The 20873-nt window shown below is 39.9% G+C and overlaps 1 protein-coding gene across 1 annotated transcript in view; it reads right to left on the reverse strand.

Moving 5' to 3' along the window:
• The window catches only part of LOC134532620 (locomotion-related protein Hikaru genki), a 161373-nt gene extending 142403 nt beyond the window's left edge, over positions 1-18970 (reverse strand). Inside the window, exon 1 of the mRNA XM_063369252.1 lies at positions 17361-18970. Coding sequence (XP_063225322.1) covers positions 17361-17445 — 85 coding nt within the window. The 5' untranslated portion in view covers positions 17446-18970. The remainder of the gene's footprint in view (positions 1-17360) is intronic.
• Positions 18971-20873: the final 1903 nt, after the last annotated feature.

Raw genomic sequence — 20873 nt, forward strand, 5'->3', positions numbered from 1 at the left:
AAAATAATAATTCCAATAAACCATGTTCAACATTCGTAAAGAGACTTTAAATCCTCTACTACCATCATCATATCAGACGACAAGACTACCATATTGGAAATTCGTAATTGTAATGCTAGAGATTCGGGAAAAAGTTCAAAACTCATTAAATAAATTTGTAATCTATATACTGATTGATTAGATCGACTAAGGTCCTTGGTTCGATCCCTTGTCGATACAAAACAACTTTAATTTTAAAAAAGTACCAGAAAAGTGTAAGGTTCGAGGAATAAAACACCTAAAAGTCTTTTACAAACATAATATTTATTACACAATTTCTATCCTACTACAGAATCACTTGCGAAAGCCAGCAATCTTATAAAAATTTAGCCCTGCATAGACGTACAACGACTACTTCTTAGCTCCAAATGGCTCCAAATGCTCCAAACGGCCTCCAAATGGCTCCAAAAGCTCCAACAGCCTCCAAATGCTTAACACAGTTCCAAATGGCTCCAAATGCTCCAAACGGCCTCCAAATGCTTGACAGCTCCAAATGTTTCCAGCAGCTCCAAATGCTCCAAATGCTTGACAGCTCCAACAGCTCCAACAGCCTCCAAATGCTTGACAGCTCCAAATGTTTCCAGCAGCTCCAAATGCTCCAAATTCTTGACAGCTCCAAATGCTTCAAAAGGCTCCAAATGCTCCAAATGACTCCAAAAGGCTCCAAATGCTCCAACAGCTCCAAAAAAAAGGCTCCAAATGCTCCAACAGCCTCCAATGCATAACACAGCTCCAAATGGCTCCAAATGTTCCAAACGGCCTCCAAATGGCTCCAACAGCCTCCAAATGCTTAACACAGCTCTAAATGGCTCCAAATGCTCCAAACGGCCTCCAAATGCTTGACAGCTCCAAATGTCTCCAGCAGCTCCAAATGCTCCAACAGCTCCAAAAAAAGGCTCCAAATGCTCCAACAGCCTCCAAATGCTTAACACAGCTCCAAATGGCTCCAAATTCTTGACAGCTCCAAATGCTCCAAATGGCTCCAACAGCCTACAAATGCTTAACACAGCTCTAAATGGCTCCAAATGTCTCCAGCAGCTCCAAATGCTCGACAGCTCCAAATGTCTCCAGCAGCTCCAAATGCTCCAACAGCTCCAAAAAAAGGCTCCAAATGCTCCAACAGCCTCCAAATGCTTAACACAGCTCCAAATGGCTCCAAATGCTTGACAGCTCCAAATGCATAACACAGCTCCAAATGGCTCCAAATGCTCCAAACGGCCTCCAAATGCTTGACAGCTCCAAATGTCTCCAGCAGCTCCAAATGCTCCAACAGCTCCAAAAAAAGGCTCCAAATGCTCCAACAGCCTCCAAATGCGGAGGCTGTTGGAGCCATTTAGAGCTGTTGGAGCTAAGAAGTAGTCGTTGCACATCTATGCAGGGCTAAATTTTTATAAGATTGCTGGCTTTCGCAAGTGATTCTGTAGTAGGATAGAAATTGTGTAATAAATATTATGTTTGTAAAAGACTTTTAGGTGTTTTATTCCTCGAACCTTACACTTTTCTGGTACTTTTTTAAAATTAAAGTTGTTTTGTATCGACAAGGGATCGAACCAAGGACCTTAGTCGATCTAATCAATCAGTATATAGATTACAAATTTATTTAATGAGTTTTGAACTTTTTCCCGAATCTCTAGCATTACAATTACGAATTTCCAATATGGTAGTCTTGTCGTCTGATATGATGATGGTAGTAGAGGATTTAAAGTCTCTTTACGAATGTTGAACATGGTTTATTGGAATTATTATTTTTTTTCATAAAATTAAATGTTTTGCATCGATCGAGGATAGAGCCAAGGACTGGAGCGGATCGAATCGATATGTAAGTTAATGAGTGATTTATTTAATGAATTTTGGATTTTTTCCCGCTTTTCTAGCTACATTATTACATGATTTCAAGATGGCGGTCGAATTTCATGATGGCGGGGGCACCTCGGTAATAAATGATTACTGCACTGTAGCGGGTTAGAATAAAATTATCCAGATGGAAATGTACTCTATAATACAAGTACACACACAAGATGGCGTACTCCAGCAGGTGGTATCCTCTGGTAGCATGTACTGAACATAAAATGTCGGATCCATGATGGTCGACAAGGCAAAGTCAAATTTCCAGGACAAAGTCAAATTTCAAGGTCAAGGTCAAATTTCAAGGTCAAGGTCAAATTTCAAGGTCAGGGTCAATTTTCAAGGTCAAGGTTCAAGGTAAAGGTCAATGTTCAATGTCAACAGTTGAGGACACAAGTATGGTGACCAGATAATTATACTACATGGTATCGGCACACTCTAGCGGACGAAAACAAGATGGTGGTCTCCAGCGGATGAAGACAAGATGGCGGACATGATGTCATACCAGTTGACGATATATACCTTGGTATTGTTGGTGGTAGATCAGTCTAGGTAGCTTTCATGGAGGAAGGATCGACCGTTTACTCTTGCCGGGAATCGAACCAAGGACGTACATCGATATAATCAAACAGAATTCAAATACGTTAATTTTTTGATGAATTTTGGAATTTTTTTCATTAAAATCGGATAATAAATAAAGATTTTCAAGATGGCGTCCAAATTTCAAGATGGCGTACATGACGTCATACTGCCGGATGATATATATGCTATGAAAAAAGTGGTGGGAGTCAGTATGCCAGCAGTCACTGTGAGGGAAGGATCGGTCGCCATTTTTTAATTTTTTTGCCCTCACCGGGTTCGAACCGAGGACTCCGAACTCCGTGTCGTAAAAGTTTATTTTTTAAATATATTTTTTATTAAAATTTTATTATTTGAATTTTTTATAAATTTTAAAAATAAATTCGTTAAAATCGGATAATAAATAAAAAAGTAAAAGATGGTGGCCGTAACGAAAATTGTAACGGTGACGTCATCATCCAAAATGGCGGAAAACACAATGCCGGAATTTTCGAGAACACAATTACGTCATCCAAAATGGCGGATCCAAGATGGCCGCCGTGATCTACTTGTCCCGTTACGTTATGTCCCGTTACGCTATGTCCCGTTACACTCCTCCAAGATGGCGGTCATAATCCTAGATGACGTCAGAGGCTTATCGGAGGCTGTAGACAAGGATGCTTAAGCCTCTTTTAGGAATTTGGGTTCTTTCTAGGACAAAACGACTTTTGAGGATTTTCGAAATTCTAATTTTTGAATTGAGGAATTTTTTGAGATTTTTTGGTGGAATTTTTTTCCTAAGAAATGTAAATTTTGGCGATTTTTGAGGAATTTTGGGCAATTTTTGCCCAATTTTGGTCATTTTTGGCGATTTTTGAGGATCAAATTCCAGGTCAAGGTCAAAGGTCAAGGTCAAGGTCATCCAAGATGGCCGCCGTGACATCACAATCCAATATGGCGGTCGGCACCTCGGCACCTCAGCCTGAAGCCTGTGCCAGCTAATACATTCCTATACTACTTGTGATGTTCTGATTCCACTGGGTTGTCCACGTCCATTGATTCTGTATTTGATGCGTTATCGTTGGGTCGGGCCGATTCAGATATGCCGTCCGCGCACTAGCCGCTCCGGGCCGCCTGGGCGAGTGCGGGCTCTTCCTGCATCCATCTCTCTGCAGTGGGGAGTGTGGGTGGCCGGTTAGATATTGGTGTCACTCGTTGCTTCCTCGATTTTTACACTGCTTTATTCCTTGCTGCTTGCGTGACAAAAATATTTTGCAGGAAATATTAGAGTATTTTTTAACGTATTAAACACGCTAACGTAAATAATAACAATCGTTCGGAGCATATCGACCGAGTACTTGTGTTGACAGCTCGCTTGCGACTGGACGCTAGCCGCGCGGTTATGTCATTGCGTGTCCGCGGGGGAGGGGGGGGGAGCTGGCTGTACGATGGTGTGGTTGTTAGTAGCCTCGAGAGTGTAGTTTGGCCGTAGCGGGCGTTCCAAGGTATCCTATTTTCGTATTACCAATATTCTGTCTTGACCCCCCCCCCCCCTCCCTCCTTCCTGCTACGCCGTTCAAACATTGGACGTTCATCGAATTCAAACACTGCCATATTAGGGTGGGTCAAAAAAATTAAGGGGCTCGCCTAGTCAGACTGTATTTGTGTTAGTAAGGCAGGATGATAAGTGCGAAGCTCGCTGGTGTTTCTGGTACTGTATCGTCTCTAAGAGCAAGGCAGTGAACTTACGCGCAGTCTACAGGTCGTGCATAAGGTAACTATGAGATTAGAGTGGTAACCATACCATTATATGGCGGAGAAATGAAGATAAATGTGTGTTGTAAGTTCTTTGAGTGCTTTCAAGATATCTGCTACTGTCAATATGTCTTTAAAAAAAATTTTTAAAACACGCGATTTAGCTATTTTCACGTTTCTAAAAAATACAGTTTAGAACTACTTATCTGCCTTCGTAAGCAGACACCACTCGGATATCTTGAGCAGTGGTCAAATAGCGTTGTTTCTTCTGAATCTCTGCACGCTGTATGGATGGCCAGGTAGCCTTAGAGTATTTTTATTTAACTGCTATTGTACAGAGCAAAATAATATTAGATATGGCTTTGCTTCAACTTACATGTAGAATTGTTGTCTATTCACGTCATTATTTGGGTTTAAATATAATATTTTACAGATTCTTCATTACATAGTCATTCAAAACTACGATTATTTTGTGTTTGCGTCGGACATTTTTACCTGCTATTTATTAAACGCCAGGCTAACATTTTTTACTCACTACATGTTCATTTCCTGAGTTTCCTTATCTGGGTGGCAGGTACGAAATTGCTTTATAATCTAATTTTCGAAATATTTTTTTTTAAAAAATGGACAATGATTAGCGAAAAATCAATACAACGAGAAGGGATCAGGTACGTTGCCTGTGTGCCGCTAAGACATTGAGCCTCTCGCCAGACTTACGGGGTATTGGCCTCGCCGTCTTTCAATTTCAAATATTTTTATCCCCCTTGCAATAAAGTTTCCGTGTTAAATATTTTGGCTTGACATGTCATAGTACTTAGCTTTGGCTGCTTGTTAAAGTCAACACTTGAGAACTGGTGAGATTATCATGATAGTTGTAGTCTCCCGTGTTAAATAATAAGTTATTTCCTCGTTAGATCCTGTTAGTAAATATGTGGCTGTAACAAGGTAGAGATGGTCTGGGAGATATAATTATTGCTTTGACATGCCAAAAAAATGGGATGATTAGTTAAAATTAGAAATTTTGCCACAAAAAAATCCATAATGGCAGGGCCTAATCCTTCTCAAGGTCCCCGTTTACCCAGGGCACGCACGCGGAGTGCAGAGATTCAGGAAAAACCACGCGAATTGAAAACTACTAAAGATATCCGAGTGGGGTCTGTTTACGAAAAGTATATAAGAGTATGAAAGGATGTATAAGTATTTCCTTTTCTGTATTTCGTATTTAAACTCTATTTATAGACGACTGAAAATGGCTTTAAAAAAACATGATTTTAGAATAATTTTTAAGCGTGAGACTTCCGGTAGAGATTGTTGAAAGCACTCAAGGGACTTGCGTTACACTTTTATCTTCATTTCTCCGCCATATGATGATGTTACCACCGCTCAAGTCTCATGGAGAGGAGACAGCCTTGCGCTCAGGGGCGACTCTGCGCTAGAAGCACCAGCGAGCGCGGCGACGGGGGTGTGGAGTGGAGGGGGTATCAGCCACGGTGAGCGCACCGCCTCGCTGTTTGCTCTGGCGCCCTCAGCCCGTCCTGACGTCTGTCTGCGCCCCTCCGATCCCCCGCTGTCGCCGCTTGATGAACCCGGGCCTGTCCCCAGGGTCCGCCGCAACCAGCCTCAACCTTTCCCTGCGCACGCCTACTCAGCCCTTTCTACGTGCCGTAATACCGGTACTCTGCTGCTAGGATCATCGCAAAATGACTGCCAACAAGTCAGAAATTTTCATTCGCTGTGCGAAATTGTGGTACGCCCTTCTGACCACCCACGCATTCCCACTCCTTCCCTCGTCCACCCCAGTTGTATGACGTCATGGCCGCCATTTTTATTCCATTGTTTGCTGGTAAGCACCTCTGGTGTGTACTGCAGGTATCGGCCATGATGTATAACGTCGCTGATAGTTCTAGGTGCATGGTGCTGAGTCACACCATCGCATCGCCATTGTCGTCACTTTTCCTTGCGAACCTAATCGAGGCTCGGTCTCACGCGCCATGTGGATTTTTGTTGTCCAAACATCTTTGTTCTCGATATACGGCATTTGGCGGAAGTGCCAGGTCGCTGACTGTACTTGCCCAGCTGATAACTGGTCATGTTGGCCGCAAACTGAATGTACTTGGCTGCTGATTACGTGCCTGGCTACAGAATAGACTTGCCTAGCTACCAGTTAATCGACTGTCCTGTGGAGATGTCCTGAAAACACATGTGAAGGCATGCAAAGGACTCGCTTCGTCTTCTAAGAAGCCTTCAGAAATCGAAAAATGCTAGTAATTTCCTTGTTTGTACTCTGTTGAAATTATGTTGTTTTTTTTGTTATGTTGTGGTTTTATTTCTCGAACCTGTCACTTTTTTGGTCATTTTAATTTTTTTTTCATCGAGTAAGGATCGAAACAAGGACGGGTATCGATCCATTCATTATCTTAACAAAAAAAATTAGTCCGGATTTCTAGGTTAATAATTACGAATTTCCCAGATGGTTTCCGTAGCTTACTGACGGTTGTTGATGAGGAATTTAAGCAGTTTATAGAATTTTTTGCCATGTTTTATTGAATAATTTTTTTTTACCTTAAGTTTGCTTTTTTCATCAGTCAAAGATCGAACCAAGGACAGAAATCAATCGAATCAATAATTATTTTAATAAGCGAATTTTTGAGTATTTTCAGAATATATATTTTTTTACGAATTTCTAGCTAAATAATTACAGATTTTTAAAATTTTGGATTCCAAGATGACGGATGTGGACTCATCTAAAACGACCGCCAAGGTCCTGATCATAGTCATCGAGAGGCGGAAGCGCCCGAACATGGCCGAATCCTGACGATTGTGAAGCCACCACAAGAAGCCACCACAAAATCGTAGTCCCATAAGAAATACATTGTGCCAGAATCGAAATTTCTATACTTCTATAAGTATTTTATTTAAATAATTTATTTGTTAAATAATTTATTTTAATGTATATATGTGAAATTTCACATACACTAAGTGTAAAATTAATCAGTGTAATATTTTGTCATCTGCTAATGTAACTTATTTGTTAACTAATTCATTTTAATGTATATACGTATGTGAAATTTCACATACACTAAGCGTAAAATTAATCAGTGTAATATTTTTTCGTCTGCTAATGTCATTGAATGTCATTGTAAAAGTGCATAATATTTGTCACAGTAAATTTACAACGACCCATGAACTACAAAATATCCATTTTTCCATTCATACTGACAGAACCCTGTTTAATTTACATTAGGTTACGAAAGTCGTATTTCCATGCATTCGTGAGTGTCACTGTGCAATGTGTTAGTGAGGTTAAGATGCTTCACTAAAATTAGAACGTTGTGGATCTGACATTCCGCTAAGTGACTCATATTATAGAAAATAATTACTTTATTATAAAAAATGATAACATTAAAAAAATTAAAGCCAGTCGTTTGGTGCTCGCCAATGATGTCTGAACAATTGACCTCGGTAAAGAGCACATTTATGTGTTTTCTCATGTTGCATTTAAACTTATAATACGAAACGCGGACATGAAATTCAACGTAGAATTCTTTAAAATAATACGAGCGCGATAATATACGAAAAGTATTCATTTTAAGGAAAACATGTTTAAATTTTCCTCCTTTTAAAAAAACTATAACTTTAATTCTGTGTAACAAGATAGTAATAACCTAACATATTAGAACCAAACCCAACCCAATCCAGGTTAGGTTAGGTTAGGCTAATTTTTATTTATTTCCTAAAAAAAAGTGCTTAGGCTGGTTTCGGAACAGCTACGATGCAGTTCGTCCGCACGATGTAAGCAAGTGAGTAGTAAATATTGGCTTCATTCTGGTATTCAAACAATTAACAAGTAATAAGTAAGTGATAAATACATGCAAATTAATATCAGGAACTTCTCCTTCGTTCTGCAAGGATAGAGTCTAGCAAAATCCAGAAGCTGTTTTGTAATTTATTTTATTATTCGCTGATCTTGATTTAGGAAAACGTGGTTAGTTTTCTCCGAGTGTTCCTGATTATTCCTATGAATTTTTGTTGGTTTCTCCAAGATCTCCTGGTCATTCCTGGCAAGACTTCTGTTTGTTTTCTCCGTGTGGTCCTGGTTATTACTCGCGAGACTTCTGCTACTATTCTCCGCTTGCTTTTGGTTATTCCTTAGAAAAAAATCCCTGAATTTATATTTTCGTACGTAGACAAGCAATTTTACTCAGAATTTAGTTTAATTAGTGAATATCTCTTACCAAATCAGCTCTTACAATATTTTTTATCAGGTGGATTTCAGGTAAAAAACAGATCCATTACTCAGGCGATTACTGTCTTAAGGCGAACTTCTTTCTCCTTGATGTCTAGCGAAGCCCTCCTCTTGCGGTCGTGAGTGAGCATTTCGCATCCCACATGAAAGAGTGACTGCCTGACAACACAGCATGTGGCACAAACTGTTGCAAGAATCGGGACTACTTGCAACAAGTTATTTTGCATGAGATTAATTAACTCTGCTGAATGGAGCTATTGTAGCCAGTTGCAATCTTGTAGACTCGTAGCCTCGTAGCCACGTAACCTTGTAGCCTCGTAGCCCTCGAGTCTCGTAGCATGTTGCCATGTAGCCTTGTAGTCTCGTAACTTCGTAGCCTCGTAGTATACTAGCTAGTTGGAGCCTCGTAGTCTCTTATTGTCATAGTTATTTTGTCTCATAGCCATGTTGTCCTGTAGCCTCGTATTCTCGTAGCCTCGTAGTCGTGTAGCTTCGTAGCCAAGTCGCCTTGTAGCCAAATGTTGCTGGAGCAGTTAGGCCTAAGATAACTGGAGCCGATGACTTTTGGAGCCAATGGCTTTTGGAGCCAAAGACTGTTGGAGGCATTGTAGCATACCGTAAATTTACGATCGCATCCTACTGAATTGAATGTTCGTGAAAATGTACATACTTTTCATTAAATGTACGTGCTCAAGTCTGTAATATCGTATCCTACTGTTGAGATAATATTCCTCTGACGATATCGTATCCCTCTGATGAAATCGTATCCCTATGGCCAGATCGTATCCCTGTGGCGAGAACATATCCCCACTGATTTGAATGTTCGTGCATGTTCGTCCTTTTCGTTAAATGATCTTCCTTTTTGTCGAATTTTCGTCCAAATGTGCTTCCTTTTCGTTAAATGTGCTTTTTTCTCATTTGATTCTAATGTGCTTCATTTTTAAGTGTGCTTCCATTTTTTTAAGTGTGATTCCTTACTTTCGAATGTGCTTTCTTTTTTACTGTACTTCATTTTTTTAAATGAGTATTGACATGTCTGTACTCAGGTCATATTTAAACTCGTGGTTCAGAGACGCTTGGTCTATATGCCTGACATTCAACATGACCTATTTGGTTACTGACTGGATGTTTCTGACCACCTACTGGATGTGCCTGACTACCAACTGGAGGTGGTTTGGCAACCTACTGGACATGCGTTCCTGGCTACTGCACCGACGTGTCTGGCTGCCGACTTGGCGTGTTAACCTGACCAACCGACTGGATGTGTGTGCCTGGCCAACCGACTGGCATGCATAGCTTACATCAAGAAGTGGCTGGTCACCGATGACGTGCCTAGCCACTGAATAGACGTACCTGACCATCAACTGGATGTGCCTTTCCATCTTTTGGACGTGTGTTCCTGGCCACTGAATAGACGTGTGCCTGACCATCGAATATGTGACTAGCTACCAAATAGATGTGTTTGCCACCTACTGGACGTGCGTTCCTGGTCACAAAATGACGTGCCTGACCACCGACTGTATGTGACTAGCCACCGACTGTATGTGACTGGCCACCGACTGGGCGTACCTTTTCAATCTGATGTATGCGTTTGTCCAACCTATTTGATGTGTCTTACCACAAACTGGATGTAGCTGGTCACCAACTGAATTCGCCTGACCACTAATTGGACATGCCTGGTTAATCGACTGTCATGTAGATCTGCCCTGAAAGAACATGCCAAGGCAAGTAAAGAACTTGCTTCGTACTCTAAGAAGATTGCAGAAATCGAAAAACGGTAGTAATTTGCCTTTTTTTGTTGTTCTTGTAGAAATTACATAATTTTTTTGTTGTTTTATTTCTCGAACCTGTCACTTCAATGTTAAACTTTAAATATTGGTATTAAATTATAATTTTAACTAACTAGTTTTTTTGATGAACTTTGAAATATTTTCCTGAATTTATAGGTTAATAATTACCCATTTCCAAGATGACGTCGGCAGCATACTAGCGGTTGGTGGATGAGGAATTTAACCTATTTTAATATTTTTCAAGATTTTTTAAAATATGTGATTTTTACATTTAATTATATTTTTTGTGTCAAGCAAGGATCGAACCAAGAACAAGAATATATCGAATTAATTTGAGGCTGGTAGGTGAGAAATTTATACCTCTTTTAGGATTTTTTCACCATATTTCATTAAATAATTTTTTATCCTAAATTACAATTTTTGCATCGAGCAAGGATTGAACCAAGGTTAGAAATTGATTCAATCAATAATTATTTCTACAAACAAACGAATTTTTAATGATTTATGGAATTTCTTCCTAATTTCTAGCTAAATAATTACAGATTTCCAAAAATTGTGGATTCCAAGATGACGGATGTGGAGTCATCTAAAATGACCACCGAGGTCCTGATCATAGTCCACGAGCGGCGATCACGCCCGAACACGGCCGATTCTTCGCGATTGTCAAGCCACAACTGAGTAAGTCACCAAGCCACAGGCCCATGAGAATAACATTAGGCTCGTGTCATAATTTTCCTTCTACTGGTATAGATAAACATCTGTTAGAAAATTTTGAGAGTAAACATAAACTGCAAGAGAGATTTTTACTGAAAAATCTCTAAGGTAAATGTAATGACAATGTAATGACAAGGAAGTGAAATAGTCAACTTGGCTGTGGTAGACCGGGCGTTAAACATGTCTGCTGCCTGATACTTCTCGTGAGCCCTCATTTGCGCGTGTATCATTCCTATACCGTCGGGTATATCACATTCACATAGAAATAGAGAGAGAGTGAAGTTAACGGTGGGTGCTATTGGAATTCCCCGTTTTTTTTTTGTTTTTTTTTACGTTCCCAAATGTATGCAGGGTAAATCTCAATTTGCGCGCAGAAGCAATTCCAGGTAAAAGTGATCCTCCTTCACCACCCCCCCCCCCCCGGCCTTATTATCCTCGTCTAACCGAGGCGCAACTGCGGATTAAATTATTCAAGGCGCCGCACAAAGCCACGGGAAATGAGTTATTCCAAACTCACAATGTCGTTTTCCTCCTGCCCCTGGATGGGCAGGCAACCAGAGGGACAGGGATGTCGCGCGGGGTTGCAGAGCTGGAAGGGGCGTCGTGGGCGCAAGACAGCGGACCCCTTCGCCGCGCCGGCAGTTGACACTGAGGGTTGCAGGGAATGGGCGAGAATTAACTTATTTAAATAAATAAAAAATATAAAGTGGTGCCGGAGGCAGGGAGGGGAAGTCGGAGGTTAGCTCACAGCAGACCGCGCGGTAATTAACAATTAGTCGCCTCGTGAGGTCGCCGCGGGGCGCGCCAAAATACACCCTTTTGCCCCGTCAACGGCATGTTTGGACGGAACGCGTTTCCGCCAAGGTCAAACGTGAAGGTCAGGACGTATTTGTTTTCCGGCCAGAAGCTTTTGACAAAGGCATAAAGTTATTCGTGTCGAAGAGGAATAAATGAAGGAACCGATAACTGACGTTATTCTAATGTTAACCAGCCTTCGCAGTGGATTTTCAAGCACACCACTTCAAGGCAGTGCGTTCCGCCGCACCCATGTGAACCTCGCGCGTTGGGTCGTGCACCCGCGTGTGCTCAATGCGACGAGCGCGCGCGCTTCACATTGGTTCGGTTTCTTGAGTATCATTATATCTCCATATGAATTGTTATTACCCTCATCGCCATGTTTATGTAACCTTCTTTGTTTCCAAATAATGTCGGTCATCAGTTTCTTCGTTTACTCTACTTCATCACAAATCACTTTGTATTCATTTATTTAGTGTGCTTGCCCTACTCACCAATGCAGGGCTGCATTCTGCACAGATCAGGATACATCACTTACATTTCCTTCGATCGTGCGTTCCTTTTTGTCCCTCATTGGGTAGCACTATATTTAGGATTAATTGGTTTGTTAGTTATATATTACTTAGCTCTACAACCTAGGGTGTGTGCATTCATATACTCGAAGGTATCTATCTACTTAACACAAGAAAGCTAAATTTGTTTAAAGTAAAAAAATTGATTGCAGCATCTTACATAACTAAAAAAATCGTTGTGACATATATATTTATTTATGTACAACATCTTACCTCTCGGTATTAGACATTTGGTAGAAGTAATTTCGTGAAAAGAACGGAAGTCACGTGGAACGGAAATGTTTAACCACGGTGCTGCCATCTGTGGTGGATAGCGCGAACCAAAGTTCACCAAGCCAAAGGTAAACTATATAGTATCATTTCTTTAGTGAATTTGAATTTAATTCCTTGTTGTAAATCAGGTACAAAACCGGGGTTAAGTTTTTTTCAGCCTTTTTCACTTTTATCGGAGCCGTTTCATTATAAATTTTAACCTTTTGTTCTGCAAATCTAATGAATCAATAGTTGACGTAGCTGCTCTAGCAACGAATTCTAGCGGCGGGTGCGGCAAATACGAGTGATTCGCGTCAAGAAATGTAGTTGAAAACACAATCTTCGTATATTTATCACGCTTAACATATTTTGAATAATTCCTCAAAATGTCGTGTGATTTTCGTATTATAAGTGTATTTGCAATACGTCAACACGTGCATTGCTCGTTACCAAGTTTAGATTTTAAACATCACTGCTGAGTACTGAACGACTTGTTCACAGTTTTTTTCTTTGGTCCCAGCTGTGATCTCAGCTGGAGTGTAAAATATAAAATCAAAATTTTTATTTATTCTTGAGTATAAAGTGTTGGTGAATTATAGATAGTTGATTGTGGAAATCGACAGATAATTTATCTTTGCTTGTGGGATTGAGCCGCTTTGAGACCAAAGATTTCGCTGACTTAGTAGTAAGTCTACCCTGAATATGGCGACAGCAATGCAAACCGAAACGTACCGGTGAAACCTTCGACCTCGCCGCGCTTAAATCTCACAAGCCAGTAACCTTCAGACAGTGGAGGTAAAATCCTGCGATCTTTATTAGTTCATCTATCGTACACCATTCGTAAAGGGAAATTGATGGACGAGTTCCATAGAGCCTGTGACGACAACAAATAAACGGAAGTGGCGATTCGTTAGGAACCTCTTTCAGCGACCACACAAAAGAAGGGATTCCCCCCTCCACGCGTCAATGTTTCCCCAGTCGATGAATGGCCGCGTCTCTCGGTTCCTCGTCGGCCCGCGACCCGCGAGCGACCTTTCCTCCGGCAGCGCCGATTCAATTTCGCCGCGAGAAATAATTCACTCGCGACAAACGAGCTATCGACCTGATGAGAACAATCAGGCACCGGGTCCGTGCGTCGAGACGAGGCCCCGTTTGGGTGCGTGCGCAGGAGCGTCCTGGAGGGCATAGCTCGCCACACTTCCCAGCACCGCTCTTCTCTGGAGTGCTTCCTCCCCCACTTGCCTAGGGTCCTACCAAGCAAGAGGTATGTCGTATCTCTTCTCCCACTTACCTAGGGTCCTACCAAGCAAGAGGTATATTTTGTTGAATCCCAGAACCACTGAATGCGAACTATGGGATGATTCCCGTCTATAAAATATTGTCGATTCATTTCGCCAAATACTTTATTTGATGTTGAGCTTTCATCTCTAAAAATCACACTCGAGGAAGGGAATGGCTGTAGTTGATGCATTTTAAATTAAAATTACATACGAGCTAAAAAAATTAATGTCTATTGAATAGCGTATATTTATTCCACCCTCAAGCATTATTTGAGCTTCGGGACTTTTCGTAAGCTTCTATTTACTGTCAAACCCTTCTGCGTAGGCTTGCATTTTGATATCCTTTCAAAAAAAATATGGTTAATGTTTTAAAACAGAATGCACATTATTAAACTTTGAGGCAGTTATCATCAGTCGAACGTCAAAAAACATGTCTTTGGAAATTTCTTTATGATTATCTTTCCTTCAGACGTAGTCTACATGTCTAAATAAGCTCGGCCTTAGTTAAATTCATTCTGGCCAATCCCGATGCAGGCTTGAAGAGAAGTTTTCTGAAACCAATGTTAGTTATTTTAAATTGTACAGTAATGCACATAATTCTTAATATGAGAGGACCTGCCAAATTATCAGAGAGCTTAGGACAAATTTATTTGTCAATTTCATATTGAAATAAGTAATATCTTAGCGTAATTCAGAAGACTAAACGAGGGGAGATGGAATCAGAATAGGCACACGACAAATATCCTTGCCTCAAAAACATTTATGTTTTGTCAAACAAATATGTTAAGTTGATGAACAAATTAAAACATTTTATCCAAAAGAGATTTTTTGTGTATGTTGTTTGCTGACTTGGTATGACCAAAATATTATTTAGCCAGTTACAGCAAAAGGTTTCTGATTCGGCATGCAATGCAGGTTTAGCGATTTGGCCGGATTATCGAATTTGACTGGAGTACCAAATGTGCAAGTGTGAAATGTGAAATTTCCTGTAAGAAAAAAAGAAACACTTTACTCAAATGAAAACCAACAGTAACGATATACTCTGAGCGAACTAAAAACGCCTGTAGCGTAGTAATGCTATCTGGTGGCCAAGGTGAAAGCCGGAATCCACCCGGAAAAAAAACTGAACGTGAGCTGTTCCATTGGTGCCGGACTACAGACTAAACCGAACCATAAGATGCCGGATTAAAGATCTTTCACCTTACTATCATGCTCACACAAACAAATTATCTCTATATGCACAATATTACTTGGAATTTGGTTTAGGTATTTAATTTTACTAAAACGGAAAGATATAAATTTGACTAATGATGTTTCAGTTGATGTCAGTTTTCTGAAGCACTCATTTTCTAAAACAACCAACAGTGTGAAAGTTTTTAAGATCCAACCTAAAAATAATTTTCTATTTGTGTTTTTCTTCTGTAATATATTAAGTAGATTTTTTAATGGTGATGATATTTTTTACACTTAAATATTTTTAATGTTAGATTACATAAAATTAACTCTAAAGACATGTGGCGGAGATATGAAAACGTTGTTGACAATAATGACGAATCCTTGCTTAAAGCACAAATCGTTTGCTTTCATTTAATAGTCCAAGCCACTTCATTGATGAAGATATTTTATGTAAGCAAATTCTAATCGAGTGTAACTTATTTAAATTTCCTCATACGTTAAGTTAACCTTAAAAATTGAATCTAATTCAGACGTAAATTATAATTCGTGATTTTTTTATAGTTGATAATAAATAATAGCTTTAGTAATAATCTTGATGATATTTTAAAGCTATTCACGTATATTTAATATTTTTTTGGTGAAGTGGAGTAGGTTTCAATAGGTAAAGTGCCATAGCTTTACTTTCAGCATTCTTCTTCTCGGAAAAGGACGTCCTAAGCAGTAACTGCATGGTAGTTACGGGATGGAGGTAATGAGCGAGCACGCTGTCACGAGGGGCTTACGCCAGTCAGTAGCCGAGGAGCAGACCACCTGCAGGGAGTCTGTGAGAACACAAGAGCAACGCAGACCGCGTCGCAAGCGCAACCAACGACAGTTCTTAGTCCAGGACAGCAGCACAAGAGACTGCCGACGGCGAGTTCTCCCTGAGGTTTGGAATAAGCAGAACCAGGTCGAGACAGGTGCTTCCGTCCTTCCGTACGTGGCCATCTGTTGTACAACGATGTAACAATAATTATTATTATGTATCATACAAAAAAGACCGCGTGTAACTCAGTACATGTGGTAGAAATGAAACTTATTTGGCAATTTAAACCTTGACTCGTTAGTATATCGTAATGGGTAAAAGGCAGAGTGAGATAGAAAGAAGACATGAATTAATAAAAATAATACTCAATTCAAAATAACTGCTCAGGATGTAATTAATTATTGATCAATCTATAACTATTAACAATAAATATTGATCAATGTTGATATAATCACACTATAAAGAAAATATTTTAATAAATATGAAAGCTAGGATTAATTATAATAATAGTTTTTAATTATATTTTATATTATGTATATATTAGATATGATCGAACATTTTAATAGACTGATATTGTAGTTCTGCAAATACAACCTTATCATTGAGATGTACTGCAACATATTCTGCCAATTGGCTACATATACATACTGCAAAGCATTCATAGGCATTGATAATGTTCTGCCGTCGGATGAATGAACAATAACATGTCGTCCGCTCCGCGACGCGAAAACAAAAAGGTACGGACCTACCTCACGGTAATTGTTTAAAATTACAACCATACTGCGACAAGTGAACTTCAAAACAATTAATATTCCACACGCAGGATTTGTTTGGAATTTGTTTAAACTAGCATATTCTTAGTTAGACTTACGATATTCACACGCTTGTGGGCTGATAATTAAAATATGGTATGTGAATTAGTTAGTCAAATAATTCGTGACAAATAATTACCCAGTCAAACTGAAGCGTGAAAAGCTTTTATACCAGAAAAATATTTTGTTGAACAGCTCAAACAATACTCATATAACACTTTTTAACCATACTGATTTACACAAGTAATTAAAATAATACGTACTTGAAAGAACTCAATTTTCTTGTGAATATGGCCCGTGGTGTGGTGCACAACAATAAGCTCAAACCCCGTTATTTTTTCCTCTGCCCAAATACTCCCATAATAGACGCCAGCAAGTCGGTTGGCGTCAGGCGCAGGCGGTTATCTACCACCGCGACCCGCCTATCCCTGCAGCATGGCAGGGTTAAATCTAAGTCGTACGCTACCACGTGGAGCCTGTTCAAGGGAGCGAGTTGTCTGCAACCTATTCTCCGTCTTTTTAGCGTCATAAATTGTTTCATAACAATGTTTCTCAAACATTTTGCATTAAATTTCGGCCTTAAAATTTTACTCACATCGCACCCAAAGAAGTTTCACTTAAATAACTTAAACCTCAATGTCTTGTTTAACCAAACAATTATAAGTTATGAGCATAGCTATAAATCATAAGAAGTAGTTTACGTGAACATAATAACGCTCACCTCTGCCGTGGCCGTCGCGCCTGGCGGGGTAGGCGGCGCCCAGCCCGCACAGCAGCGTCGCCATGGCGACCAGGGGACTCCACATGGTCGGGCCCCGCGTCACAGAGGGAAGCCCCGTGGCATCGGCGCGCCGCGGACCTCGGAGCAGCCTGTGTGTCTCCTGCGCGAGCCCCTGCAAGGATGCCGTCCCGCCGAGCGCGCGCGCGATGCGGGCTGCCTGCTCCTCCGCCGGGTAGGCGTAGGGACGCTCGGCACCGCGGCGACTGGCGTCTTCCGCCGTCGCCCGACGCCTCTGCGCGTGCGCCGACCCGGCGACCAATCAGACCCTCCCTCCGCGGGTGCCTGCGGGCCAGCGCCCAGGCGGCTGACCGGCCAAACAGCGCGCGCTTCTTCGGCTTATGAACTACACAACAAACGCAAGACGCAAAAAAGGTTCAACGACAACGTTTTTAAGTACTCGTTTATGAACTGCGCACGACGCAAAAACCGCAACGCAAGCATCGGCCAACTTTCAACTTTTTGCGTTTTGGCTTACGTTTCCTCCTTCCATATTTCAAGTGGAGTGTTCCGAAAACTTATAAACACGCAGACATTATGTGCATTGAAGGCAACAATGATATTTTTGTTTATAGAAATCACGTTTTCACGTGTAAAACTTTCGCTCTGTGAAAAAAGTGGCACTTTTAAACCAAATTATTGAGAATGGTTACTTGTTTTCACGATGTACGTAAATTATCAAAGGAAGCCTTGGAAATAGCATTTTTCAAGTTATTTCAATTGTTTTCGACCTTCTTGCTTTATAAACGACTGTGACATTCTTGCGTTGGTTGCGTTTTGCGCTGTTGCGACGTTGTCTCTTAAGTAGTTTATAAACCAGGCCAGATCATTTTATTCGTAAACCAGTTGGTATTTCTGAGAAATGTGGCTAATGGAACGGCAATGTAACCACGGTGCTGCCAGCTTTTGTGGATGGCGCGAACCAAAGTTCACAAAGCGAATAGTAAACTTTAAAGTATTAACTGTTTAAATAATTTTAATAATATTTGCAGTATTTAAATCAAATTCTTTGTCGAAAATAAGGTCCAAAGCCGGGGTTTAGTATTTGTTCTAGGCTTTCGCTTTTATCGGAACAGTTTCATTATATAGTTTAACATTTTTCTCTGAAAATTTAATGATTTTATAGTCTACGTAGTTGATCTATCAGCGAATTATAGCGGTGGGTGTGAAAAGTACGTGTGGTTCGAGTCAAATTTCGTTGAAAACACAATTTGCGTATGTTTATCACACTTGTCATTATTTTAAAGAATTCTATGTTAAAATTAGTGTCCGAGTTTTGTATTTATAATATATAACTAGCAAACCCGGCGAACTCCGTTTCGCCACCAAATGGCTTCGTTTTATGTAACATTTCATTTGGTGATTAAAAGATGAAGAAAATTTTTTTTTGTTTTATATTTGAAAAGGAAAAATTTTATTTCATTTCACAACAGTAATGAATTCATTTCGATTACAAAAATGAAGTGTTATTTAGTTGAACTTCTCTAAGTAAATGAAAGTGAATCCAAAGTAAATACTGAATCGAAGCGTTATACGTGTCCGCAAATTATCCGTTTCATTGAAGTGCTCTTTGGTAAACCACATTTTTTGTTTTTTGGTCTGACGTTAACACAAACAAAGCGGATGGTTTCCCAACTCGTGAACACGCAACGTATAACTGCCCATGTGAAAAACAATGATTTTCTAAATTTATTCCGCAAACACTAAGCGATTGGCCTTGCGACTTGTTAATTGTCATTGCACAATGGCACATAAGAAATCACTTGAAGCACTTAACTTCACACTGAAGGATCTTCGGCGAAATAACAACATCTTTGGCGGCTTGATGATATTGTTGGCAAGCGATTTCAGGCAGACGTTGCCAGTAATTCCCCGTGGAACGCCTGCAGATGAATTGAATGCTTGCCTGAAGGCATCACCTTTATGGAATAACGTAAAAACATTATCGCTAACCACTAATATGAGAGTTCAACTTCAAAATGATCAAAGAGCTGCACAATTTTCCAAACAATTGTTAGATGTTGGAAATGGAAAAGTCTCAGTTGATGCGACATCTGGATTTTTTTTTTTTTTTTTTTTTTTTTTGGATGAATGTTTCAGTGGCTGTGGTGGTGTAAGTAATGGATCCAGTTTGACTTTTCCACTTGCGCAGCACAATCCAGCCGTTTCTCTTTTGAACTTTAACGCATTGCAATATCGGCATATAGTCGTCATTGGTCCAATATCTAAATTTTCATCATCACTGTAGTTCGCAGTGGGATCATATTGGAATGCCAAGCGATTGTATGATGCCAATGATCTTCGTGTGCTCACGCGTTGTCTCAATCGGGCATTTTCTCTTATTATATTTTGTCTTTCTTCGCTTAAGTTCTGTGAATACACTTGTTGCTGGCTTGCATGTCTTGTGCGGCGGCCGATGTTGGCACGTCGTCCTCTAGGCATTTTGGGCTATGGACAGAGTGGTGAATTTAACCTCAAATGCACGATCCACATAATTTACACAGTTCAACTTACGACCTTAAAGACAAATGCCTGCTGTTGAAATTGAATAAAAATTTGCACAATATACGTTATATGTTTTTTTTACTTTTTTTTTCACAATTTCACAGTAAACACAATACCGGTTTGTCACATGAAATTAACTGAGCAGAGAACAATGAGTAGTTGATTTGATGGTTTCCAATTGAAATGTTAGGAAACGAATAACTTATTTTTTTTCTTTTTTTTCACAATTTCACAGTAAACACAATACCGGTTTGTCACATGAAATTAACTGAGCAGAGAACAATGAATAGTTGATTTGATGGTTTCCAATTGAAATGTTAGGAAACGAATAACTTTTTTTTTTCTTTTTTTTTCACAATTTCACAGTGAACACAATACCGGTTTGTCACATGAAATTAACTGAGCAGAGAACAATGAGTAGCTGTCAAACAATGTATCACGCACCGGCGCCATCTACTTAAAATGTTGGTTTGTCCTGAATTTTTCCTGAATTTTCTTTGCTATAAACCTCACTGAGCCCGAGACCTTTCCAACGACTGCAAAACCGTGGAAATCGGTTCGTGCGTTCTGGAGTTATAGCGTCAGGAAGGAAAACCCGACTTATTTTTATATAGTAGATAAATTGCCGCATGATTTCTCGTTACCGAGGTTAGATATTACACATCTCTGGCGATTACTGAAAGACTCTCCACGTGTTTTTTTATCTGGGCCAATTTATTTGGATGTTCAGTTGTATAAACGTTGCATTTTGTGTCCAGATACATGCTAGCTGTTCTCTGATATTTTTACTTAAAAAATTCAAGCGAATATTAATAATTTAATTTTTAATTGACTAATTGTAACGCAGCTGCTCATCACAACCGGGTGACGCACACATAATTGTTTATACGATCTCATTTTCGCATAAAATCTGCAATCAACAAACAACTAAAAGTTAAACATTGCGGATGA

This window comes from Bacillus rossius, chromosome 1, assembly GCF_032445375.1.
Source record: "Bacillus rossius redtenbacheri isolate Brsri chromosome 1, Brsri_v3, whole genome shotgun sequence".
In the NCBI taxonomy this organism is placed as follows: domain Eukaryota; kingdom Metazoa; phylum Arthropoda; class Insecta; order Phasmatodea; family Bacillidae; genus Bacillus; species Bacillus rossius.